This window comes from Aethalodelphis obliquidens, unplaced genomic scaffold (assembly GCF_003676395.1).
Source record: "Aethalodelphis obliquidens isolate GAN/ISIS:26980383/991018 unplaced genomic scaffold, ASM367639v1 scaffold102, whole genome shotgun sequence".
Classification (NCBI taxonomy): Eukaryota; Metazoa; Chordata; class Mammalia; order Artiodactyla; family Delphinidae; genus Aethalodelphis; species Aethalodelphis obliquidens.
The window spans coordinates 2,268,809-2,295,536 of record NW_020838046.1 but is presented as its reverse complement, the minus strand read 5'-3'; the positions used below and the strand labels follow the sequence as shown (position 1 = coordinate 2,295,536).

The window sequence follows — 26,728 nt, the reverse complement described above, 5'->3', positions numbered from 1 at the left end:
CACACACACACACACACACACACACACACACACACACACACACACACCTCCAGCTGCTGAAGTCTCAGGCCCCATGATCCTGACAGAAAGGACAGGCACACCTGTCAAATAACACAGTCCTATGTTTCAGTTCCAGTAGTGAGAACAAGGAAGAGAAGGCAATTCAGGATTCTGATTTCTGTTGTGAAGTATATCACATTAGTTTGTTTTTGTCACTCCTTTAATTATATGATCACCACAAACATGCTAAAGCCCCTATGGTTTCTGTTCTGGTGTCTTCTCAAGGAGGCCACCTGCACCCATGGTGCAGACATAGGACCCTCTCCAGGCACAAGGGTGGGGCTCTGGAGAAGCCAGCATTGCTCAGACCCCTTTCCACACCCTTGAAGAAAAAGGGAACTGCAACCAACCATGAGCTGTCAGAGTGCCCAGTTCTTCCTCCTCAAACTTCTCAGAGTGGCAGGCAGCCCCCTGAGGCTTTTTCAGCACAAGGGGACTTTGTGAGTGATTAAAATGATTAAACCAATCTCTAAAACTTGATTTTTGCCTGCAGAGAACTTTCATTTTGAAAACAAAATGTAAAAAAAATTACAGCCCCACCTCTTTTTCTGAGTGATGGGCTTCCCAGAAGACACAGAATAGCAAAGTGCAGCAGTGGCTGAGAGCCTCTGTTAGATCTTCCTACCTCTGAAGCAAGCCCCCTGCCAGATCTGCCCTCCTGAGACCCTTGTTAGGAGTACCCAGAGGTGCACCAGCTCAGAGCACTCAGGGAAACCTCTGCCTCACTCTCCAAGCAGCTGGTCTTGGCTGGGAGGACAATGTCCTTGTGGGAACTTCTCGTTGTTTGGCCTGAACAACTACAGCTACCTCTCAATAGGCCTCTTCCTACCTCTGCTCACATTTCAAACCCTGGACAGCCCTGGACTCAGGGAAATTTCATTCATACACCTGCTCCTGCCATCCTCTGCTTAAAACCTCCCAGCAGTCCCCATCACCCGCCTCAGGTGACCAGCAGTCCCATCATACTCAGTGTCTTGCACTTTCACTCCCTAGTACTGCCCCTATCCAGCCATTTACTCCCAGAGGAACGCAGTCCCCTACATGGGACCCCAGTTGAGGCTTCCTCTCACCTCCAGACTTCTCTTCTACTACCCCCTTAACACATGGGTTTCCCATCAAAATCTAATCCTCAAATATAAAGGACCCACTCTTTCCCACTTTAACCCTCTGCAACTTCCTCCCAGTTCTTCAGACCCAAACCCCAGAGACACTCACAATTCCTCTCTCTGTCCCTCTCATCCTCAAATCTGTTTACTTTACTGGCAAGTCCCATCACCTCTCCCTTTGAAAAGGTGCTTCCCCATCACTATCCACCTGGTCCCGGCCACCTCATCTCTCCTCTGGCACTCCCAAAGCCTGTAGCTTCCACTCTGCAAGGTGTTCTCAATGCCAGCAAGAGGGTCCTGTTAGGAAAGGTCAGACTAAGTCAGGCTTTTTAAGAAGATCAGAGCCAACACCCCCATGGCATTTCGCAGCACCACCCCTGCCATCCAGAAAGGAAACTAGCAGACAATACAACCAACATACACACCAGACTGCAAAAAACCCATGTTGCCCCAACTAAAATGTAACACGGAAATGAAAGATGGTGTCATATAACACATGACCTTCAGTATTGGTCATGACCACACTACAAGTTCAAGGGAGGTAGTCAGAGAACCACCTAATGAAGACTGCCACAAATACACCAGCATCTCAGATACTCAGAACCTGCTGTGTCCATGAAATGTCCCACCACCGGAAACAGAGAACAACTCTTCGTAAAGTTCTGCAAAGAACAAAATACAATCACCCTTAATTTACAAGGTAGTTTCTTTCCTAGAAAATTCAGAACATCTACTAAAACCAAACACACACACACACACACACACACACACACACACGTTGACTCCATACATAAACAGAATTAGGTTTAAGATATAAACAGATTTTTCACCTATATGAAAGTCATGCTGAATGCATTCTTGCTGCTAAACGTACTAAATATCAGTATTGCCTCTCACCATTGGCAGAGCCCAAAATCCTCCCACAAGTTCCCAAAATACCCTTTCTGTGGGGCTATCCCTCAAAGGACCACTGGTACACACCAGCAGGCTTCTCTCCCCTCCTGTGCTCCTGGCAGGTCTCCAAAACCACTAAGTGCACTCCCACCTAAGGGCCTTTACACTTACTGTTCCCCTGCCTGGGAGAAGCTTCTTGTTTCTCCCAAAGACCCACAGGACCCCCACTCCCTTATACCTCTACTCAAATGGCACCTCCTCCCCTATCCTCCTGATAGGTCTGACTCAGTGCCCACTCCTTTTACTGTGTCCTGTTGGCCTGCTTTTCCATTCCATTCACTGCCATGGCCCTGCGTCTCCACCCAGCCTTATACTTTGCCAGTGAGTACTCCTCTGCCCAGAACTCACGCACCTTCCTCCACCCATCTCTCTATCTCCACCTGTCTTTTTCTCTACTGGCCACCTCCCTGGGCATCCAAGAGATTCACTGTCAAGAAGAGGAGAAAAGAATCATAAAAGAACATTTATCAGGGCCTTAAGTATGAAAAAGTAGAAAGATTAATCATACACATATGCTTTTCTGAAAAATCAGTTTGTCAGAAAAAAAACCCTATCAACTCAATGATGAATTTCATACTGGTTTAAAAGTATACATGAGTGTGATGGAATCTGAACATTCCTTTGACATTCCAGTGAGGAGGAAATCTGGGCTGTAGAGACACAGATAACTACTCAGGGCAAACACGTCCAGCTCAGCAAAGTTCAATACCACAGGAGAGGTGTGTACACAATCTGCTTCCTAAACCTGCCCTCAGGTACATGCAACCAGTGACTTAAAATATATTTTCAGTGATCTCCCCAGGAATCTGCAAGATCTCATATCACTTTGACGAAAGAGAAATGCTAAAAGCTATTTTAAGCAAAGTTACATCACCAAAATTGACAAAAGATACAGTATTTTAAATATAAATTAATAGATTCAATCAGTTAGGAACTGCATGCTCATCTACAGATGATAGAATACTTGACAGGAAAACACACTCTTAACAGCAATTTTTAAAGACATCCTTTATTCTGAAACCTGTGATCAAAACATAGGCACATCTAACTTTGCCTTCGTTCCTACTCTTCACATATAAGTCTAGACAGAATCTTGAAACTGCTTTCTTGGCCATTTGTCCCTAAGTCAAACTGACAGGACACTTAAAAACTTCACGTTAAAAATTTCCAGGACCTCAGAGACCTAGTACTATTAAGCTTTCTGTTTAGCTCCCACATACATCACTGCAAAAATAATTTGATGTACAATACAAACTGAAAGATGTTAGCTATTTTACATATGACTTGCTCTTTGGAGACAAACTCTTCTAGCTTGCTAGCATCCCTGAGGAGCAAAACTTATTAAATTCTGATTAACATTAATTAATGTTTCTAAAATATACTGTATATCTCTAACTTCTGAAAATGTGCATGGATCATAACTGGGGCTTCTGTTAATTTATGCTGTATACTAACAGTTACCCCTGTAGCCTCAGGTGTGTAAAAATGTTTGCCTCCTAAAGAGAATCGCTCCCGAATGCTATGTGTGTAAAATCTGCCTGTCTTGTATGCTTTTTTTCTGTCTCTTCTTTTTCAGTGAGTGAAAAGTCCCACTCTTCCCTTTCTATGTGATGACAGGCTGCCAAGCTCTTGTCTCCGATGTATGCAAAACCCAGGAAACATGGGTTTGTTAGGAATATGGAGGTTAGTCCCTGCAACAGATAGCTTCACCATTTCTTCCCACTCATATAAGGAAGCTTGGCTGAAAGAACTGGGTGAGGGCCTAACAGATTCTCCTAGGAATAAGGAGCTGTGATGTTTTTGTGTTAAATTCTGCCACATTTTTTCTAGCTAATCAGGCCATCTGAACCATCTGAGAATGTTGAACTACCTTCCACAATAGTGATAGAGCTGTATAGCTGTAACAGATACTATATTTTAAAGACTTTGTAACAATCACGAGAGGATAAGAACCTAAGGATGAAGTATTCCCCTCTCCCTGGCTCACACTCTGAAATTAACCTCATCCCCTATTCTTTCACACTCACACATTCCCAAGCCCTCCTTTACCTGCCAGTAGGAAGTGTTACACCCAACCCACTATTAGGTCAAAAACATTTCCAAAAGACCACTTCAGATGGTGCTGGGAGGACATCTCTAACACCATCCACACCAATGACGAACAGACAGACCACAAAAGAGGTAAGTTCTTATTTAATGTTAAGATCCCAACTGAAAGGAATTTTTCATGTTTCTTTCCCAACCACCTCTGACAGATGTGCATTTTATTTCCTTCTTTCTCCTAATCCTACAAAGGTTGGAAGGTCAAAGGGGAGAATATCTATGGGACAATGTGTACAGAGACCAGTCATAAATGCTATGGCAAGCACAGGCTAGCTGGGTCTGAACACCAGCTCAGTAAGTGATCACAACCCTCAGGAAGGCTGCAGAAATGCTTGGTGAGCCCGAACTGTGATCAAGAGCAGATTTAAATTCATATATCTCAAGGCAACATTGAATTTGAAGAATTTGAAGGAAACTGATTTAACTCTCTCAAACCAAGTTAATATACTATTTATGAACTTGCACAAGGGTTTTTCCCCTATGTTAGATTTATTCCTACAGCCATTCGACCCTGGAGATCACCTCAGTGGCTGATGGTCCATACTGAATTCTACTAAAGTAAACAGAAAAGTCCAGGTGTACCTTCCTGTAGTTTCAAACCCTGTCCGATCTCTGGTAGAGGTGGCTTAGCAGGTCTGAACGCCCTCTTCACATTGTGCAAGAGGCAAAGCAAATAGCTAAACCACATGATTTAAAAACCAGAACTGTGAGAAGCACAGAACCAGTTTTTGCTTTCTACTAACTTTCTTACAATGATGAGCAGACAGCATGTGAGTCAGCTATTATCCAAACCAACTATTTTAAATCTTTCTGAAGTAGCAATTTTGAATACCTGTATCTGAAGTTATTAGCCCTCACGGGAAACAGCAGGTTTCTAATGCCCAAGTGACAAGGATCTGTTTTCAACAGGACGTGCCCAGTGAACAGGCACACTACATTCTACCCGTTAACTAGAGAAAACCTTTATGGCACACTCTAACGAAGTGGCCAGATGTGTGATAAACACATACACACTCAATTCTTCATAATTTTGGACCCAGCTAACAACACCACGCATTCAAAGTTCTTCCAGTTCTGGCTACTCTTGAGTTTCTGAAAACTCCAAGAACACCACACACAGCATGCGCCATGGCATCTCACACTCCTTCAGACACACACACACACACACACACACACTGCTAGAAATGTAGGAGCAACCACGCAAACAGCCAGCAGAAAAAAACGCTGACCACCAGTTCTGAAACAAGAACTAGAGCTGACTACTCTAACACCAACTACATCAGCTACAACTACATCAACTACACAGCTCTCAACAGTGACTTCCGGGGCCTCCCCAAATCGTCCGAATTGCCTCTGTCTCCTGCCAATGATTTCTTGTGCATTTTTGCTCGATTCATTTAAAACAGCAACTTGGTGTTTTGAGGAGCTCAAAAGTGCTCAGTTGATTAGCTAATATTTTAAGGACTTTATAATTGCCAAGCCTTATTAACAAAGCTACCGTTTTACCTCCCGTAACCACCTGGACTGGGCAACAAGAAAGCTTTAGGACGCTCTGCTAGGGAGGCCGCCTCAACCCTGGACAGGTCGTTCCAAACGTAGGTTAAAGATTCACCAGCTCGGAAGTGTGTTCTAATCCATGCCAAAGGCACCCAGGAAGCAATCCCGGGGTTGCAGCAAGCTTGGATAAAGGGGCCCTACAGTGCCGCCAGCGCGTCTATCGGGGGCTTCCTTGGGCCGCAGGCACTCCCACTCAGACCCCAGCTCCACAGCACCCGCCCTGGAACCCGGACCCCGAACCCCGCCCCACCTCGCTGGCTCCGTGCTCGGAACAGACAGGAACTGGGCTCAAACCCTGGCCATCGTGTGACCTTGGCCGCGTCCCGGGCTGCGGGCCTCAGTTTCCTGGTCCTCGCGACCCCGAGGCAGGAGGCCTCGCAGGCGGAGCAGGAAGCGAGGCTTCCTGGAGAGCCCGCGTTGCGGGCCGGACTTCCGGGCGCCCGCCCCGGCGGCTCTGGGGGGCTTGAGGAGAGGGTTGCGCGACCAACCCCCTCCCCGGCCTCGACTCGGCTCCCGACCCAGCTCGGCCCCTACTCGACCCCCATCCCAGCCTAGACCCCTGGCCCAGCACACAGCACCCAATCTCCCCCGCCCCGCCTCGGTCCCAGGCCCGACTTCAACCCCCAGACCGGCCCAGCCTCTCCTCAGCCCCCGGCCTCTATTCGACCCTGGACCCTGCCGGGCCTCGGCTCCCCGCCTCTACCTACCTCACTTCGGCTCCCCGCCTCGACCCACGGCCCGGCCTCAACTCGCCCCTCGCCCGGCCCGGCTTCACCTCGGACCCGTCTTGGCTCTCACCGCCCCGGCCCAGCCTCACGCCGGGCCTTAACTCAGCCCCCGGCCCCCCCTCGGCCCGGGCCCAGCCTCACCCTCGGCGGCCGCGGCGCAGCTGCTGCTCGGAGGCAGGCGTTGGTTTCGCTCCCACAAGATGGCGGCTCTGACGGCAGCCACGTCAGTGCCTGCTGCCGCGGGGGACGCTGGGGAACGGGGCGGTCCCGCCCGCAGTCCCGCCCACTCCCCCGCTGCGGCGTGCACACGCAGACTCTGGGCGGGCGGTGGGGACGGGACCGCGGACAGGCGCGGGGCTCAGGGACGACTCCTCTCTCACCGCTGCGCTTGCGCGCACCCCTCCTTCCCCCCGCCCCCAGCCCCCCCTCTCCCTCAGCCCCGGCAGAGTACGGCTGCGCCTGCGCGCGCCTCTCAGTGGTCGGACCTGGGGGGAGCTCTCGCGTCCGTTTCGCAGATGCAGAGGTTGAGTCCCGGGTGGGCCCTGCGGTCCCGGGAGGGCGGTGCCCAGGTGCCAGCTCCCCTCCCCAGCCTCAGCTCGGGTGACTGCAGTGACCCACGCAGCCCCATGCGCGCCCGAGGAGCCGACCTGAAGAAGCAAGACCCAAGATCAAATAAAGCTGGCGTCTAGTAGCACGGGCGGAGCCTGGAGCCAAGCTGGGCAGGGAACAGCGCTCCCCCGAGGTAGCCACCGAGGCGGGTTGCAGGTGACAGACGGGGGAGCCCTCTCCTCTGGGAAGCCTCCCTGAGCTGATCAGAAGGGAGAGGGGGCCTGTCGTGGTCCCTCTGCACGTTCTCCCGGCTGGGGGTCTGACTGTGGCCCCCCGCCAACCCCCAGTCCCGCACCATCCCTCCACCCCTGTGCTACTTGAACTCTCTTCCCCACTACACTCCTGCTGCTGTGAAGGGTCCCCAAATCAAGAGTCATTGGTGAGATTGCTGGGGCCCTCTTCCCCAAGTGCCCTGCATGTTGTGGAGGGCGCAAAGCAGGCCATCACCTGGGTCTTGGCCCAGGAGCCTGCCCAGCAGAGAAAAGCCTTGAGGTGTTGTGCAGTATGCCGGCAGGCTCCTGTCATTTCTCTGCCCCCCCTCACCTACCCACTCCTCTTGGGCAGGGCCTCCTTACTGGGCTGGGGTGGCTAGGACCTCACCAGCCCTCCCCAGGGCTGCCCAGCCACACACACACACACCCACGGCAGCCCTCCTGCCCCAAACACTGATGACCTCTTCTCCTGAGAGGCTGAGGGCCCTAGGCCCTGTTAGCCAGACCCTACCAGTCCCCTGTCTCGAGACCCAGCCTCCCGCAGACCTCACTATCTATGGAAGACCCAGCCTGTGCTCTGCACCTCAGCTGCTGCCCCCCCGCAATGCTGTAAACACATCATAATGCTCACTCAAAGTGCCTTCAGGGGTTTATATCTCCAGAGAGGGGCACAGAACCTTCTGGTGGTGCTGGCTCTCTACCCCCAGAGAACTGACCCACAGCTGACTGTCTGCAAATGATTATTGTGTCCTCAGAGCTTCCTTTAAAAAAGAAAAAAAAATATATATATATATGTAGATAGATAGATAGATAGATAGATAGACAGGAAGGAGCACAGTTTAAAAAATAAGATGGATTCCTGTGTAATTCCCCAGGTTACTGAATTTACCTTCCTCCTGATTCTGTTCTCCTGGTTTGGTGCCCCCCCTCCCTTGGGAAAAGGAGGCATCTTCAGGCCAGACAGGTATGGGAGGCCCATGGTGGGCACCTCAGGGGAAGGATCCCTGCCCTTGGCAGGAGACCTGTTAGAGAGCCAGGAGGTGTCAGGCAGTTGCCTAGGGAGAGTGAGGCCCCAGTGCCCACCAGGACCTCCCTGACCCCTTCCCTGGAGTCCAAGCGATGGAAACACGGGATGGACAGAACAGGGTGCCTACCCAGCTTTGGCCAGGAGGGGGCGAGGTGAGCTGGCTAGAGGGCTTGCCAACATCCATGGCCACCTCCATTGTCAGGTTCAGAGTCCCCAGCCCAGATCCTCACCTTCAGCTTGACCCACGCCAGGGGCCTGCCTGGGGTCTGGCGTCAAGTTCCTCCCCTCTGGGGGTCCCTGAGTCCAAATACAAGGTCAGACACAAGGATGCTGAATAAGAAGGCCCCCTGGGGAAGGTGGCTAGAGGGACAGAAGTACCAGCAAGAGCAAAGGGGCAGAGGCAGGAGAGAGAGGGAATAGGAAATGCCAAGACCCCAGGCCTGGCAGGTACCTCATGCAGCTTCTGTGTGTGGCACCTGTGAGGTGGACAGTGTTTGTGCCAGGTTATTGGCAGTCAGAGAGGTTGCAAGCCCACCCAAGGTCACACAGCTAGGATTGAGCCCCTGGAACTGGGACTCCAGAAAGCCTGTTGCCAGCACCTTCACTATTCCTCTGGCCCTACCCTGCCTCTGGAGACATTGGAGCTTCAGTACATCTGCAGGCTGCAACATTATCTTGGACTCCTCCGGTGATGGGGAGTTCACTACTTGTGAAGGCACTCAACGTCCAGGACGTAAGTGTAGAACTTTATCCTCTTAAAGAGTTTTTTGGATGGGGGTGGGGTGGGGATGGGGATCCTCTGCCTATTTGCACTCCCCTACCTGCTCCTGGCTCTGTTGGGCTGGCCTCTATAGATTTCCTGAGCCCAGAGGAGACCCTGAGATAGGCTTCTGTCCAGATAGAGGTGGGGTGTGGAGAGGGCCGCACCCTTCCCTCTGCTCAGCTCAGATCCCTTCTTCTCTAGGCGCACTCTCCAAGCCCACCCTCCTACATGTCCCTCCTGGTGCAGGTGCAGGGATTATTACAGCTATTCTGATGGTGTGGATCCCAGGAGGGGACTTACACACCCTCCATGTCCATTTTCCTGCCCCACACCTGGGCAGCTCTACCCCTTGTCCTGGGCCTGGGCTGGAGTCTGGGGGTTGCCAGGTCATGTGGGAGGCCTGTGGTTGGCACAGGGGTGGGCTCACCCAGAGCCACACAGCGGTCAAGGGGCAGTGTGAGGACCCCCATAGCCCAGTTCCACACATGTGAGAGGGCTGGCTCTGGGGTCTCTCTCACCTTCGGACCCTTTGAGCATACCTGCTCCTGCCTCAGTTTCCCCATCTCATGCAAGCCCCTCCCTCCCTGCATCCTCACTATGGCCCCCTCACTCTGGCCCAGCTCACAGGGACAGGCCGGGACCATTCCCCACCCAGGGCCTTTCTCCCTTTGCCTGGGGCACTGTCTGGGAATGGGCGGTTCCTGCATGCTCACCTCAGCTCTCCTGGGCACCATGGTCCTCCCTGGAAGGCCAGCTCCACTGGGCAAGGATGTTTCTCACCTGGTTCTCGGCCTCACTCCATGCCTGGGCAGACAACAGGTAAGGCGCGTACAGGGAGCCCCGCTCAGTGAGCCTCGCACAGGGGTGCCAAAAAGCACATCTTTGTTTTTAGGACCCTCTGACTAACATTTAGCTTTTCCTCCCATTTTGAATATAGGTGACATTTCCAAACAGCAGTATGTGCTGGACCTATGACATCAGCAACAGAAACCTCAAGACATTTTCATGTCGTGTCATAGCTGTTGCAGGAACCATGAAATCTTGTTTCTGTTCCCTGCTCAACTGAAATTACAGAGGTTGTCAGCCTGCAGCCAGCCTTTTCATCTCTGGTGCTGGTGACAGTGCTGCATGCCGTGCCCACTTCTGCACAACGCTTCACTTCCATATCTTCTGGCTTTATGGAGGTGAACGCAGTTAGAAGGACACACTGGTGGTGTGTGGTCTGGAAAGTTCTAACCACACTTAGTACGTCTTGGAAGCCATCACCCTTGTCAAGGTAATGGAAACCTGTTGCCCCTGAAGTCACATGCCACAAAAGTTTTAAAACTTTTGATAACTGGATCTGTTTCTTTTGTGATGGTGCATCATTTATTTTAGGCAGTAATAAAACCTTGTTCTGAGAAGGAGCCCATGGGCTTCACCAGCCTGCTAGGGGGTCCCTGGTGCCTACATAGCCTCTCTGCTCTAACCTCTGGAGGAGGTCAGTAGGGGTGGGAGAGAGGCCCCACTTGGGGATATGTAAGACAGGCTGCAGCACAGGGGGCCAGCAGAGATGTCTGCACTGGAATCTGAGGGGCAGGAAGAGCCCCAGTGACTCAGGGGCTTTCCCTGTTGGTTCCTGTGTGGCCAGGGAGGGGCTGGAGGCCAGGGAGCCAGCAGGAGGAGGCCACCAGGACCAGGCTGACCAGGGTGTGGAGCCACAGCACCCAGCAAGGTGGTGGGCAGGGGAGGGAGGAAGAGTGGGGCCCTCATGGGTCTGGGGGTGGGGAGACACAGATTGTGAGGGGGCATGCAACTCTAGTCTCCGCCTGGACCAAGCTGTTCTCTTGGGACTCACCCCTAGGTTTGAGGGGGCTGGTGTCTGTGCCTCTCTCTGGGGGGCCCTTCTCCCCTTTCAATCCCCGGACAGAGGACAGCAGGAGGGAGGGACTCCACCTGGCCTGGGAGGCATCTAATGAATTCAGGGTTCCAAAAACCCGAGGAAAGGGAAAAGTTGGTCCCCGCCCATTCTGCGGTCTGGTGACTAGTTCCACAAGTTCCACAAACCTTAGTGGCTTAAAATGACAGTCCTTATATATGCCACCTTCTTGGGGGTTAGGACCTAGCGGCATCTTGGTGACATGTACTGGCATGAAGTCTTGCGTGAGGTGCAGCCAGACAGCGGCAGTGCCTGGGTTTACACCACAGGCTTTGCAGGGGGTTAGAATTGCGACCCCCAAAATCACACCCATCCAGAATCTCCGAACGGGATCTTGTCTGGAAATGGTATCTTTGCAGTTGTAATTAGTTGAGAATCTTGAGATGAGATGACCCTGGATTAGGGCGGGCCCTGAATCCAATGACAAGTGTCTTTATAAGGAGATTTGAGACACAGACAAGGGGAGATGGCCACGTGACAACAGAGGCAGAGATTAGGGTGATGCAGCCATAAGCCAAGAGACGCCTGGGGCATCAGGAGCTGGAAGAAGCAGGAAGGATCTGCCCCTAGAGTCTCTAGAGGATGCACACTCTACCTACACATTGATCTCAGAGCTCTGGCCTCCAAACCTTGGAGAGAATACATTTCTGTTCTTAGCCACCACGTTTGTGGAAGTTTGTCATGGCCTCCCCAGGGCCTCATGTGGGCTGGTTCCTGGGGCTGAAAGGATGGGGGCCCCTTAGACACCCCTCTTTCCTTTCACCTGCCTGTCCGGGTGGTATCTGCACACATCAGCCTGAGGGTGGCCGACTTCTAGCAAGTGGCCACCTAGCCTGCCCAGCTGGGTATGTGTCCCCCACTGGGCATGTGTCCTCTGCTGTGACCGCCACACCTTGAAGTGGTTCTGGGTCTTGGGGTCAGACCAGTCCCTTCCCAGGTGCCCCCTGTCCTGCAGCCCTCAGCAGGACTAGGGGAAGGACTGGAGGCAGTCCGTGCTGATACTGAAAGACACTCCCTCACCCTGCTTCCTTCACTCATCGCTCCCAAAGCCCCGTGTCTGGAGGAAGCCAGGTGTGGAGAATGTCTCTGTAGCTGCAGTTATTGCAAAACTGCCCTGAAGAAAGATGGGCAGCTGTGGGGGCGGGCTCATGTGCCTGCCTGCCACCGCCTCCCCCAGCCAGCTCCAGGCCCAGGCCCAGGCCCAGGTGTGGATTATCCTCAGAAGAAGGAGTCAGGATTCACAGAATCTCTCAAGGACTCATGAGCATCTTGCTTGCCATCCCACTGAGCAAGGCTAGGGAGCCTGGACGACAAGCAGATTGGGGTCTGGGTTATGGAGGGCTCAGGCACCCTGGTTCCTGGCACCTAGCAAGTGGCCCTGCTCAGAAGCTGCATGTGGTCCCTGTCCCCCTGAGTGAAGCTGAAAGCCCCCCATGCCCACGGCCTTCTGCTGTCTGGCCCCCTCTCGTTCTAATTTGCAGGTATCAGGCAGCTCAGCTGTGCCCAGGGTCCTGTCCCGGGGCCTTCGCACTGACTGCTCCCATCCAGGTGAGCTCGCTCCCTCCTTCCTTCCTCCTTCCGAGGAAGGAGGTGCTCCTCTGTACCCCCTATCCATTTGAAGCAGCCCTCCCTGCTTCTCTCAGCCCGTCACTCCACTCGCCTCCATTGCACATGAAAGTATTTAATACATTTGTTTCATTGTTTTTGTCTATCCTCCACCACCCAGCAGGGCCTTTGCAGTGGACACACCATAGATGCTCAAAGATGGGAAGGAGAGCAGGGGGGCAGCCAGCAGGGGACAGTGGCTCAGAGAGGAGCTGCCTGATCTCGGGCCACACAGACTGGATAAGAGGTCACAGGCTCTGCAGGCACCATGCTGTGTCCTGCCAGGCCAAAGGCAGGCAGTGCTCACTCTTGCCATCTGAGGTGTGCCATCATCCTTTGGAGCAAAGGCAGTCAGGCGGGGGCGCTCCTGCCTAGGCAACTGCTACCCTGGCTGGGAACCTTCTGTGCTTTAATTAAAACTCATCTCTCTGCCTGACCCCACTCTGCCATCACATTCTCCATTTAATTGGGGCCCTTCAGAGTGGCCAAGGTTAATTAAAAAGCCCAGCCAAAGGCATCACGGTGTCCCAGCATCTGCTGCCAGGGTCTGCCCGCGTGCACCCTGCCTCATACCCCAGAGGGCTGGCCTCACACCTGCCACCCCACATTGGGGTGCAGCTCCATGATCCCCACTCTGGTCTCTCCAAGAGAGTGAAAATCCCTCAGGGATCCTGAGGCTCTGAAGGGGCTTGCTGTCCCCACCGAGTGAGGGCAGCCTGGCTCTGGGGACACCAGCCTGTTTGTGCCAGGTCCTGAGTCCAGCCTGGGGGGCTGGGTGCTGCTTCTGGCTCCCAGGTCATGGTGGGCCGGCCCTGCCCTTTTCAGCACCCCATCTCTACCTGCAAGCCCAGCTGGGCACCTGCCCTGGAGAGTCCCCTTCCTGGGAGGGTGTCTCAAGCCTTTTCCTGCACAGGCTACTACCTCCTACCACCCCTTGTTAGAACTGTCTGTGAAGGACAGGCCAGGGTTGCCCTGGAAGGCACCTGGCTCCCCAGGTGTGCTCAAGGGGGTGGGTGCCCTGTGAGGGAGGCCAGTAGGCAGGCAGAGGCCTGCCAGATGAGAAGTCAGGGACATCAGGATCTGGGATCTGATCCTTCTAAGGCCTGGCTCTAGAGAGGGAGACATGGATAGGCCGAGGAAGGCGAGTCCCTGACAAAAGCAGGCCTTGTTCTGCCATAGACGGGAATAAAGAAGGCCTGAGTGTCTCACCGCTGCCCAGTGCCTGAACATCAGGCAACAGGCAGAGTCCAGACCCAGAGGCCCAGCAGAGCTAGGCTGAGGGCTGGGGGAGCCTGAGCAGGTGGGCCAGGTGGTGTGAGGAGGCCCAGCATTGCTTCTGGGCCTGGAGAGAAATGATTCCTCATAACTGAACAAGGAAAATATAAAAAGAACACCTGACCCTGGGACAGACCCAGAGCTGGAGACTGCTGGCCATGCTGGAGTATCAGCTGGGCTGGTGCTGCTGCCTGCCAGCATGTCAGGCCAGGCTGGGTTCGAGCTGCATCTGGAGAGCTGCAGGGGGAACCCTGGAGAGGCCTCTGGTCCTATTCCAGGGCCCAGGTGTGTCCTCATGTCCCTCAACCCAAGGGCCTGCTCAGGGACCCCAAGCCCTGTGATAGGGGAAATAGGAAGTGGTCGCACCTGTTCCTGAACCTGCTGGCTGAGGAAGCATATCAGAGTGGATGGTGGCCTGTCCCACTTGTCATGTCAGCCTTGGGCTGGGTTGCAGGAGCTGGACCCTGTGGGTCAGCCCCGACTGGCTCACAGTCGAGGGTCAGCCCAGGGGAGGGGCTAAACCCAGGGTCAAGAACAAAACTCCTCTCTTTTTGTCCATCATAGGGCAGGCCGTGTGACAGGGAGAGGCACAGAGCGGGTCTGAACCACCTGTGAGTGTGTCCTAGCCTGAGGTATCCCACCTGTGCTGTGTGCAACCCCACCTGTAGTATGCTCCCTTGTATTGTCCCCACCTGCAGCATCCACACCAGCAGGGTCCCCATTTGTATCCTCCCTACCTGTACTCTCTCCTTCCCACCTGCATCCTCCTCACTTGCAGTGTCCTTCTCACCTGCAGTGTCCCCAGCTGCACTACCCCCACCTGAGTCCCCAGCCTACCTGTTATCCTCGGCTACTCTGGGGCAAGCTGAGCTGAGCTGTCTGGGGGAGGAGGCCACACTGTCCTCCTAGTCTGAGTGGGTGGGTGCTGGGTTGGAGCTCTACCAGCTTCCTCACACCAGCTGTGGCCATCCTCCCCATCTGAGAGGCTAGAACTCTCCAACCTCCACAACCCCCAGGAGTAGTTGCCAAACAAGCACTGGCAGGGCTGTGGGTCACTGGGAAGTGCCAGGGCAGCTCCCCAGTGGTCCAGTGGGTGGGAGACTTGGAGCTGAGGCGCTTAGGCATGGGCTAGGGACCAGGGAGCTGTTGCTGCACCCGCAGGGGTGTCCAGGAGCCTGGGTGAGGCCACCCATACCCCATACCATGGGGGACATCCATGAAAACCAGCCCTCTGGAGACAGGCAAGGAGCAGACCCAGACCCAACTCTGAGCTGCCAGGCTGACTTCTGACCTCAGACTGACCCTGATCCTGTCCCAAGCAGCACCTGTCCTTCCTGGACACTTGCCCAGCTGGAGCTGCCTGCGCTGGATGCAGCCCCTTCCTGGTGGGCTTCCAGCACAGGGGTGACCCAGTGTATGGATCCTGCCTGTCCTCAATGTGCCGTTGACTCTGAGAGGCTGGGACAAGGCCTGCCTCTTTCCCAGCCTCAGTTTCCCTGTTTGCAATGTGACCAGAGACCTGGGACACCTTTCCTCACAGCCACCTCCTGGGGACCCTGATATGGGAGCTGGGGTGAGGCTCCATGGTGGGCATGCACACAGGGACCCCCTGGTATCGCTGCAGAGACAGCTGATACTGACGCCACTTGTTGTAAGGGTGGCCCATTGCAGGTGTCCCAACCACTCCCAAATCTCCTCCCAGATAAGGGGCATTCCCCTCAGGCATTCTGATAATCTGGCTTACTCAGACTGGCCTGCACAAGGGCTGGAGCTGGGGAGGGTGGATCTGTTGGGAGCTGGGTCTAGAGCTGGGGAGATAGCTCAGCCCTAGGAGCTGGTCAGGGCCCCTGCAGAGGCCTGTAGCCCTGGGGACGGGCCAGCTTGGCATCAGATCCCCCCACCACCAACCCCCACATGCAACACATACACAGCTTCTCCTCTGCCTTGCATGGGCTCCTGAGGTGTGGCTGGCACTGACCTTCCATGTCCCCAGGGGACAGTGATACAGGAACCGCAAAGGTTATGGCAGTGAGGTGGTGAGAAGGCTGCAGCAGAGGCCAGGGGAGACTTGAGACTGGAGGGATGGAGGCAAGGGTGAAGGAAGGTGAGAGTGAACTGTGGGTGGGACCAGAAGGTATATATGAGGTCACAGTTTTCCTTAAGACTCTGTCCTGACTAACGTGCTGAATGCCCTCGGGCAAGTCATGTCTTGCCCAGGTCAGTTTCTCCATCCATGGATTAGAGGTCCCCCTTTAGCTCAGAGTGGAACCAGTTTGTGATGGGTGCAGGCTGAGGCACTCCAACTCCAACTCATGGGCACTGGGGAGCCATGGAAGTATCTTGAGAAGAGGAGGGGGCTAGCTTGGGGATGTGCGACCCATGTCCTCTGTTCCTGAGGTTCCTGTTCTCTGGCCCAGACCTGGGAGCTAAGAGCACACTCAGGGAAGAAGCACATGTGATCTATGGGGCTCCTTCCAAAATCCAAACATCAAACAGCCTTCCCCAGGGCTCCCGGCTTTGCCTCTCTGAAGGTTGCAGGCTGACAGGCTGGGCGAGCCAGTTGAGGTGAAATGAACCCCTGTAACCTATAGGCAGCACAGGGAGCTAAGGAGCCGGGGAGGGCTGTTGAGCCCTGCTGGAGATTCTGCATAGGTCTGCCTGCCTCTCTGCAGTCTGGTTGTTAGGCAAGGGGCAGACAGGTTGGGAAGTCCCCCTTCTCTCCCAAGACCTTCCCATTGCTGTCCTGGAATTCCACCATTCAACCTCTCGCATTAAGGCCTAGACCTCCCCACGTTCCTGTCTTTAGTTCTGCAGATGGCCTCTGGGGTTGGGAGGGGGTGTGTGTGTAGAGGGTCCTGACATCTGCCATAGGAACTTGGAGAAGGTTGAAGGAGATGGAAGCCTGAGAGGAGCTTGGACAGGAGCTGTGACTGGACACAGAGCCCTGGGGAATCTGAGGGTGCTGACGAACCTTTGGAGCTCCCCTTGGAGGGTCCTTTCTTTCACAGAAACTCACCTCCTCCTAGAAGCCCTCCTGGATTAATGGCAATTCCTCAAGTGTTGGCCACCTCCAACCACACAAGTGCCCAGCTGGCAGGATTCTGGCCAGTGCTGGCCCACTGCCGGTGGGTGAACTAGCTGGCTCCTCACCTCAGGCTGGGATGCAGGCATCAGGGGTTGCTGGAAGCAGGCCCGCCTCCTCCTTTAAGAGTGGAGGGAAGGCCCTCCCAGTGCTGGGCCTCCATGGGCAGGAGGGCGTGCCATCCCTACCAGCCCAGCGCCTCCCTCCCAGCCTGCCGTGTTTGGGTGGACGACTCTTGGTCCTTATACCATAAACACCAATTTGCAGGGCCCTGAGAGCCAAATGACTGTTTACTGTGTGCTCCAGAGACTCAAATAAAAAAAGAGAGAGGGAGAGAGAAAGAGAAAGACGTGATTGAGGAGCCAGCCTGGATCTAAACATCAATTAGCACCTTCTGACTAGCTTCTGTCCCAGCTGCCAGGCCAGGCAGTGGTGGCTCCCAGGCTGGGGCCCTCCCCAGGGCTTCCCCAGTGCCCTGGGCACCCCCCTTCGTCCTGGCATCTGTAGGGACGGACTTCTCAGTAGTATAGGATGCCTAAGGGGCCCAGACTGAGGATGTCAGAGCCATAGAAACAGCACCACATGCTCACCTCCTCTTGGGAGCCCTCCCAGATGACCCAGAAGATATAGAAGGGGCCATCACCCAAATCTCTGGGGCCAAGGTGAGGGAGTAAGGGGGGGTGAGGGGTGTGGCAGGTGGGAGTACCCTCTGTTAGCTGCTTCCCGTCCCCCTACTTTATGGTGGGAGAGGGAGGGAGAAAATGGGGTAGTTTTGCCTTCATAAACTCACACTGGGGAGAGAGACCTCACCCAGTAGGTCTCAGTTTACCTGTCAGTGCCTATGAACAGAAGGGCTGGCAGCACTCCCACCCCTGCAGGGATGCTGTCTCATTCCTCCAAGCCTTGGACATCACCCTGGGAGGTTGCCTGCAGGGACAACTTCAAGCCTCAAGTCCAGCTTCAGTCTGTTCAGTCCAGACTGAAGCTGGACTTGAGGCTGGAGGCTGGAGGGCAGTGTGGGCGGGTAAGGTGTCCTGTTCCTGCTCAGGCCAGGAGGCCAAGGGGCTGCTGGAGAGGAAGCTGCTGACTGCCAGGATGCCTTGTCCTTGGGTGTCCCAACCAGAGGGTTTCACGAAGGGACACAGGTTTCTAACAGGGAAATGAGTCACAGGCAAAAGTGCCAAGCAGCTTGGGGAGGGACAGGGGGCTGGGGTGGGGGTAGGCCCCTGAAGGGGAAAGCTGAGGGATTGGGGCAACCCCAGGCCATCAGGCCAGACCCCAGGATGGGCTGTGTCATGTCCCCCAGACCAGACCCTCAGGACAGGGGCAAAGGCCTGGCCAGCAGGACCTTAAAGCCCATCCAGCCCAGGCTCTGCTGTAGGCAGTGTGGGCCGTCACTGTGTGGGACCAGGGAACCCGGCCAGGGGTCCTCAGCCCTTTGTACCAGGCTTGGTGATCCAGAGCTGGCCCTGCACCTGTTGCTCTGGGGGTCCCAGCCCTGGAGGTTCTGGCCCAGCACGGGGTGCTTCAGAGCTTTCTTGAAGTGTGTGGAAACTGAGGTCCTAGGACCCAGAAAGTGGGAGTATGGTGAGGAGGGGGGAGGGGAGGGCCTGTGGGGGCCCCAGGAGGAGGGGGCTGGCCACACACCCTCCAGGACTTCAAAGCTGCTGCCCTGGGGGTGTGAGATTTGCAGGGGGCTGGGCCAAGGGGGGCCCTGGTGGGGTGAGGCCCTACTACCTCCGGGCCTTTAATATGGTTATTCCTCTCCTATCTCAACTACCTGTGAACAGGCCCACCAGGCCCATTTCCTCCTTCTTCAGGGCTGGCGGGAGGGGCTGTAAACTCCCTGGAGAGGTGCTTCTGAGGCCCAGGCTGGCTGCCCTGTGTTCTGCCCTCCCTCTGAGTTGAGGGTAAAGGGCAGGGGCTGAGGGGCTGGGCCAGGGTTCATGGGGACATGCTGATCTTGGCAGGTGAGGGGGGCCAGCTGGGCTCTAGAGGGGGCTCCGGATAGATCCCACATCAGCAAAAGGCAGGAGCAGAGAGGCCCTGGGGAGCCCCCTCATCCCACTTCCTCTGGCACTAGAGGGAAACTGAGGCCCCGGGTGGGGCTTGCTCCTGGCCAGCAGAGAGTTGAGAGTTTTGCCTCCTCATTCACACAGGCTCTTGCTAGCTCCCCTCGCCCATTTACTGGAGCCTGTCCTGTGGATCCATGGGCCTCTTCTGGTGGGGTTCTGCCCCTCTCTGTCCTGGAGCCGTGGCGATGGGTAGTGGGAGCCTGGTGCCTCACCTGGTAGAGAGCTGAGACCAGGTAGGCAGAACCTACCTCTGCATCAGCTCCCAGGGTAGCTCCTTTTTGTTTCTGGGTATCTGGCTCTGCTCCCTTAGGAGGCCCGGCTCTGTCCCTGCTTCCTCTCTTGGCATCTCACCCTTGTGACCTTGTGGCTATGCCTCCACCCCCTGCCCAACCTGTCTCCCCTACCCTTTCATCTGAGGAGCCCCTGGCACCTGGTTCCCAGCAGGTACCACTTAGGGCAACTCCTGCCCGTACCCTAACTTAGAGGTGCCGCACCATTTGTACTGTCCGTGCACTGTGGATGTGGCCCATAGGCAGCTCGAGTGGGGCACCTGTCACCCCCCACCTCCAGGGCTGAACCCCTGTGTGGAGTGTCTGACCTGGCTCTACTGCCTGGTGGGCTGTGAGGGCTTGCGGGTCCTCCCGGCTGGTGACTCACACCCGTGGGTGAGATTGGCCACCTGCACTCCAGTCTCGGACACTGTCCTGTGTGCTTAATCACTGTCTCCCTCTTTATAGAGTGTCTGCCTGCAGTCTGTCTGGACCCAGCCAACCCCTTGGGGCCCCATTTGGGAATTGCTGGTGGTCAGCTACAGTCCCAGAACAGTGGGTGACCTGGCCTGAAATGGGCCTGGTGGTGGGGGAGCAGTGAGCCCCGAGCCAACAAGGCCATGGGCTTGGGGCGGGACGTTGGTGTGCCAGCCCGGGAAGCTGATGCGTGATTTGGAGTGTGAAAGCAGGGGCTTTGGGGTCCAGAGCCCTGCGTCTGTCTCTAGTCCCTTAGCCTCACTGGGCCTCTTCTGGCTCTGTCTTCAGTAGCTTGGATCCTCCAGCAAAGACCACTGTGGCCAGTAAAGTGGTGGGGTTGGTGTTCCCTGAGTCCTGTCTTGAGGGATGAAGCCATGTTTCCTTCTCTCCTCCCTCCCTCCCTCCCTTGATGGGTTCCCACTCCATCCATCAGGCAGCTCCCCATACCCTACCACAGCTCTCTCCCAGTGCAGGGCTCTGTGTGGAATGGACATCCTTGCCCACGATGGGTCTGCACAGCCTTGTCCAGGACCCCTGCCCAGCCAGCCACGACTCTCTGTTGGCAGAGGGTGGCCCTTCATTCCCTACTCTCAAGGACACCATGTGGCCCTGATGTCTAGCCACGGAGCCAGCTGAATTGGGTTTCCCTCCCTCTGCTTTCAGCAGGCACGGGCCTCCCAATTACGAGGCTCCTGTCTGTTCCCAGCCCCCTCCCTTCCAGCATATGGCTCATGCAGGGTGGCTATGCTGGGCCTGACCTTTGAGTGGGTGGGACTAGGCCTCCTCCCCTCAGCTCCAGCATCATCTCCCCCCGGCCCCCACCTGTCCTAGCCTGTCCCTCCTCAGCTTTCTCCCTCCTTGTGGGTCTGGCTGGATATCAAGGCAGCGTTCAGAGGTGGTGGTAGTAGTGGGGAGAGGGGCATGGAAGGACGCAGAGAGAAGCAAGGACCCTGCTCCTGGCTTGGAGAGATGAAGGTGTGGCCTTGAGAAAGCCACTCCTTCACCCCCTGGCTCCTGCAGCTTAAGTTTTCAGAGGCCCACCCAGCTCTGCATACCCCAGATACCCTGGATGGATGGATGTAGGCAATAGCCATGGAGGGACAACGTGAGGCTTCTGCCAACAGAATGCCTCGTTTGTCCTTGAGGCTGTCCCTGTCTGCCTTGGAAAGATGCCCATCCCAAGGCTCTGAGCATGATGCCAGGATTTGGCCAACCATACATTGAGAGACTGCTGACCTCTGCCAAGACTTGCATTCCTGAGCTATGCCTTATGGTGGAGGGGAAGCCAGGGGTCCAGCGTCAGCTCTAGCCTCTGGCCTGAGGATGGACAGAGGCAGGAGGGAGCCCCTGGGAGTTCTTGGGTTCATGCAGCAGCTCTCTGCCCGTGAGGGATGTCCCTCATGACCTCCCAACTGGATTCCAGCTGCATGAGCTGGACTTCTAAAGTGGCTTTTGCAGGAGGTAGAAGGAGGCCAGGCCCAGAGAGAAGCGGCTGCCTGATTTCCAGGCTTCAGGCTGGTGAGCCTCAAATTGAGGGAACATGTCCGTCCTCCCAGCCAGACTGGGCTCCTAGAATGCCCCTGGTGGGCTGAGAAGGGGACCCCACACAGGGGCCATGTCCCCAAGCCCAGGGAGCATGGCCACGTAGCTGGTGCTCAAATGTCAACTGAATGAAGCATGTTGTGGATGTCTGGGGAAGTGGCTTTCAGCTGACTTGGTGGATGTCCTGCTGTACCACTGACTTGCATGGGGTCTCCCCCCTGGGGCTGCCATGGTCCCCTGCTCACTGCACTGTACATCCCCTGCAACAGGCAGGCCTCCTTTTCCCTTTCTCTGCACTTCCACTGGGGTCTTCTGCCCTGGTCTCTAGTCTACCCCGCCCCAGACTTTAAGACCACTGGCTGCTTCCTCCTTTCTTTGGAGTGGCCATCCTTCTTCCTTCCCCTGGAATTCTGGCTCTGGAGGCTATTACAGAGGCCCCAGGAGTCTCTGAGCTAAGCATGCCCACCCCACCTCCCATCGTGGCCCCTCCCAGAGGGTCACAACCAATCCAGGCCCCATGCCTTGCTGACCCACCACCAAAAATCCAGCACAATCCACAGGTTTGTTTTGTTGTTTCTTCTTTTCGTTTTTGTTTTTTGTTTGTTTGTTTTTACTTTCCCCATAGTTTGAAACTCACAAGCTATGACTAAAATAATTTCTTTCATAGAAAGAAAAAGAAAACAACAATAACACATCTGTTTGTCTAGTTCCTATGTATGGTGGATATAGCAGCATTGGAAATAAAATTAAAACCAAAAATGCAAAATTCAAGGCAGAGGAAGGTCGTATCCCTAGCGAGCCGTGCAGCTTGTCCTCCCCACCCCCCGCCCCAACTGTCTCTTCCCCCTGCCTGGAGGGTAGGGCCTCGGGGACAGGGGGCTGGGCAACATTTCACAGTGGCAGAGGCTGAGGAGGAGAGGTCTTGGCATGGCAGCACCTGGCAGGAAGCCCCTGTGGGCATTGGTTGAGAGGTCCATCAGTCTCGCTCATTCTCAGACAGGATGGATGAGTCAGACGTGAGCAGAGCCAAGTCAAGCGGCCAACCAGAGGCTCCACAACAGTGGCCAGTGGCGGGTAGGTCTGATGTACCATAGCCACAGCAGCAGGACCTGGGGGTCCGTCCTGGCTATGAGGGGCTGGGAAGGAGACCAGTCCTCTGGGGTCTTTGGGTCCTTTGTCTGCAGCACCAGTGTGGGATCACCCCCCGACTCCCAATCTCCCAAACAACCCAACCCAAAGTGAGCCTCCAAGGCAGGGTATGGAGCTGAGTACGACCTGGACAGCAGTACAGGCCAGTGGCTCCCTTCTTGCCTTCCGCTTACAAGGGGCTGCGAATGAGGGAGGTGGAGAGAGGTGCTAGGCCAAGAGGGAGGCAACAGCAAGACTGGAACAGCAGGTTTTGCTCCTCTTCTGTGGATGTGATGGGGTGCAAGTGGGAATGTGAAGACAGGGAGGAGGGAGAGCCAGGCGCAGGAGTTTCTGTCAGCTGCAAAGTAGAAGGCACAGCAGACCAGGCTGAGTGGCACCTTGCCGGGGCCTGGGTGTCTGCTGCCCAGCACAGGGCAGCCAGGACAGAGCCAGGCCTCGTGTTCCAGGCCCTGTCTCAGCCTACTGCCGTCAGGCCCTGTCTCCTTCACCCAAGCCCATGTGGTTCTTGTGGTTCTGCACAGCAAAGGCTCTCCCTGATAGGGTTCCTGGTTGAGAGCGTTGGCAGGTATCAGACTGAGGAAGGAGTGCCACAGGCCTCCAGGCACCTGAATCGTTGTAGGATGGGCCTCGTACCTTAGTGGGAAGGGTAAGGGGACAAGATGCCCCCCACAGGTTCTCCACAGCTCATTCTGCCAGGAGATACTGCTCTACACGACGAGGTCAGGTGGAGGGAAACATGTGGTCTTGGGAGGAAGGTAATGGCAGGCTAAATCCCCACCCCTGGAGCCCCGCCCCCAGAGAGGACCCCGCCACCCTCCAGGAGCCCCATCCCTGGAGTTTCACCCCAGGAAGGGCCCCACACCTGTCGGGAAGAACTCCATCCCACTCATGAGCCTCACCCCTGCCCTACCACGGAGGACCCCGCCACCCTCCAGGAGCTCCATCCCAGAGCCCCGCCCCATCCATGGAGGAGTCTCCCCGCTGCCACCGGGAGGACCCCCAGCCCGGTGCGGCGCCCACTACTTGCAGGTGTGCACGTCGTAGATGCGCGCGCACTCCTGGCAGCTCACGTAGCAGCACCAGTGGAAAACGCAGTGGCACTTCTCCCTGCGCCGCTCGGTGCGCGCGTTGTGGCCGCGACCGCAGCACAGCAGGTCGCAGCCATCTATGCCGTGCGAGCTCACGTTGCAGGTGCGGTCGCGCGTGCCGAAGGATCCCGTCTCGGGGTTGGGCTCACAGAAGTTGGGCGAGGCCTCGTAGTAGACCAGGTCGCGCTCTGTGGGCACCTTGAAGTAGGTGTAGCGTGGCCGCAGGGTCTCCACCCAGCCGCGCGACTCGCGGTGCTTCTCCACCACCATCTCCGAGGCGCTGTCATACTTGTCCTTGAGGAAGTCACCAATGGCACGGAAGTCGGGCTGCGACCACCAGCAGGTCTTCACCTCACAGCTGCCCGAGAGCCCATGGCACTTGCACTTGAGGTGCATGTGGCTGGCGATGGCCTGCAGGAGCGTGCGAGCGGGGGCGTCAGGGCAGGCCCTCAGTCTCCCCACCTCCCACGTAGGGTGGCTGTACTCCTTGCCTGTAGTCCCCCTCCGCTCACCTGGCAAACCCAGTCCCCCCACCTGCTCCATAAAGCTCCGGGACTCCCGGGTGGAGCAGGTGCCCTCTCCCAGCACCACCCTTCCGTGCGGTGCTACAGGTTCTTGTGCCATGTGGCTCCCCTGGTAGACCCAAGATCCCTGGAGGGCAGGGCCTGGGAGACCCCCTCCTGGGCTGGGTCTACTTCTAGGCCATCTATGTTGAGTGAAGGAAAGAAGGGCTGTAACATGTGATATGTAAGTGCCGGGGTGTAGGAGGGACGTCGTTCATTCTGACTGGGGAAACCCAAGACCTCCGTCTAGAGGAGATGTACATGGGATGGGTGGCAAGGCTAGGGGCTGACCTGAGCACGGATAATGGTAGTGGCTGGAGCAGGGTACCTTCAAGGCCCAGGAAGCTGGTTTTATCAGATTGTAGGGGAGTTGCTGAGGATTGTGTGTGTTTCTCCTGTGGGCATCCCAACGTCAGGTTGTCTTCCCTTCTCTCTTTGGGGGAAGGAGTGGGGCTGGGGGTGAAAGGTCCTGTGGCATAATCAGAACTAAGGCTGAACTGGCCACTATGATGGGCACTGGCCACATGTGAGGTCCTGAGATGCGGCTGGTGGTCCAAATTGAGAAGTGCTGTTAAGTGCAAACCACATGCTGGGTCATACTAAGTCCCCAGACTTCGTAAAAGAAGAGGATGTAAAATATCTCATTCAAAATTTTAATATTGATTGCATTATTGCAATAACATGTTGGCTATATTGGGTTAAATAAAATTCATTGTTAAAGCAAATTTCACCTGTTTCCTTTTAAAATGTAGCTACTAGAAATTGATAAATCTAAGGCTTCCTGTGGGCTCCGTGTCCAGATGCTGCCTCTACCCTGTCCCCCTCTGCCTGCTCTTTCTTCAACCCTTCCCTCTCATACTGGCACTTTTTAAGGAGTATCTGTAAATTACATTCCCCCACCGCACTCCAGTTCTGTCTAATCTCCATTCTCTTCTCTTTTGTGAGCAAGCTTTTCCAGAGAGGAGCTGCCACTTCCCATCTCTGCCTCCTCAGTCTCTTGTTTTAGTTCTACTTTTGATCAAAGTTATATATGCACATACTTTGAAAAGTCCAAGAGTTCCTAAGACCTATTAAGAAAAACAGGAGTTCTGACCCCACACTCTCATTCACAGCACTTTCCGGACCACTTGAGGCAGCACCTTGTACCTCTACACCTCTGATAAGATGCTTGTCTTGCTACTTCTTGATTTTTCAGTGTTTGGCATTGTCTATGGACCTCTCACCATGGAGGTCCCATGGGACCTCACTCCACAACTCTGATGCAACTTTTCCCAGCCCCCTTCCTACACTAAAATCTATAGCATAATTCCAGTTAGATCAAAATTTAGTGCTGACAGTGTTGGGGCTGTGGTAAATGTCATACTTAGTTGAGCCACGTGCCATGATAACTCTTCCTTTTCTACAAAACGTTTTGTTGTTGCTGTGGGTTTTTTTTTTGTTTGTTTGTTTGTTTTGTTTTGTTTTTGCAGTACTCGGGCCTCTCACTGTTGGGGCCTCTCCCATTGCGGAGCACAGGCTCCGGATGCGCAGGCCCAGCGGCCATGGCCCACGGGCGCAGCCGCTCCGCAGCACGTGGGATCCTCCCAGACTGGGGCACGAACCCGTGTCCCCTGCATTGGCAGGCGGACTCCCAACAACTGCGCCACCAGGGAAACCCCATGTTGTTGCTGTTTTTAATGTACTCATCACAGGTTCAGTCTCACTAACTCCTTTCGTTGTCTAAATAGTCTCTTCAAGACTTTCAAACACACCAGCTGATCTATGGATTTCATCTTCTTGGAGACGTCTTTTTCAAACGGCTTCTGGTAAATTTTGTGAAATGTGCATGTCTGAAAACAAATCTTTTCTACTTAAAGTTGAAAAGATGATTTAGCTGGATATAAAAGTCTTGGCTTAAAATATTTCCCCCTCTCAGGATTCTGAAAGCATTACTCTATTTTATTCTAGATTTCACTGTTGTTCTTAGAAACTCTGATGACATTTTGATTCCTGATCCTTTGCATGAAACCAAAGCGTTTTCTGGGAAGCTTGGAAGGCTTTTCTGTGTCACAGGCTGTGGATTTCACAGCAAATTTTGATGTGGGTCTTCCCCTTTCTTGTGCTAATCACTTACGGGGCCTGTTTTGTCTGAACTTCTGCTCTTCAGCCCTGGGAACCTTCTTGTCTTATTTCTTTACCAAATTCCTCATCTTCATGTTCATCATTGTCTTTCTTGGACAGATCCTCCATATTTTCTATTCTTTCCTATTTTCCATCTCCTTGTCTTTTTTTCTCTACTTTGTGGGAAGCGTGTCTCAACTATCTTCCAACCTTTTTGCTGAGAGTTTTGTTTTTGCTGTCCTATTTTTAATTCCTAAGAGCTTCTTTTTTCCCCTGAATGTTCTTTTAAATTAACATCCTGTTCCAATTTTATGGATTCAGTGTTTTATCTCTCCGGGGATACTGATGGTTTTTTGAAGTTTTCATCCCTTTATAATGTCTCTTTCCCATAAGTTTGAGTTTCTTTTTTCTTTATTTTGGTCTTTACCTTTGTGGTTGCTGGAGGCCTTCCTCAGATGTTCAGTGA

At 54.7% G+C, this 26,728-nt stretch overlaps 2 protein-coding genes across 3 annotated transcripts in view; both read right to left on the bottom strand.

The window, feature by feature from the left end:
* ARF1 (ARF GTPase 1) overlaps window positions 1-6,772 on the bottom strand; it is an 18,182-nt gene extending 11,410 nt beyond the window's left edge. Inside the window, exon 1 of one of the 2 annotated variants that reach the window (XM_027096376.1) lies at window positions 6,650-6,772. The gene's annotated coding sequence lies outside the window, so the exon portion shown is untranslated. Of the gene's footprint in view, window positions 1-6,487; window positions 6,588-6,649 lie in introns of those variants that run through there. The other variant, XM_027096378.1, reaches the window with a different exon arrangement.
* A 15,284-nt stretch (window positions 6,773-22,056) lies between these two features.
* Window positions 22,057-26,728, bottom strand: part of WNT3A (Wnt family member 3A) — a gene marked incomplete at its 5' end in the record, with an annotated part of 48,300 nt that continues 43,628 nt past the window's right edge. The window contains one exon of the mRNA XM_027096433.1: window positions 22,057-24,010. Within this exon, the coding sequence (XP_026952234.1) occupies window positions 23,531-24,010 (480 nt within the window). The remainder of the gene's footprint in view (window positions 24,011-26,728) is intronic.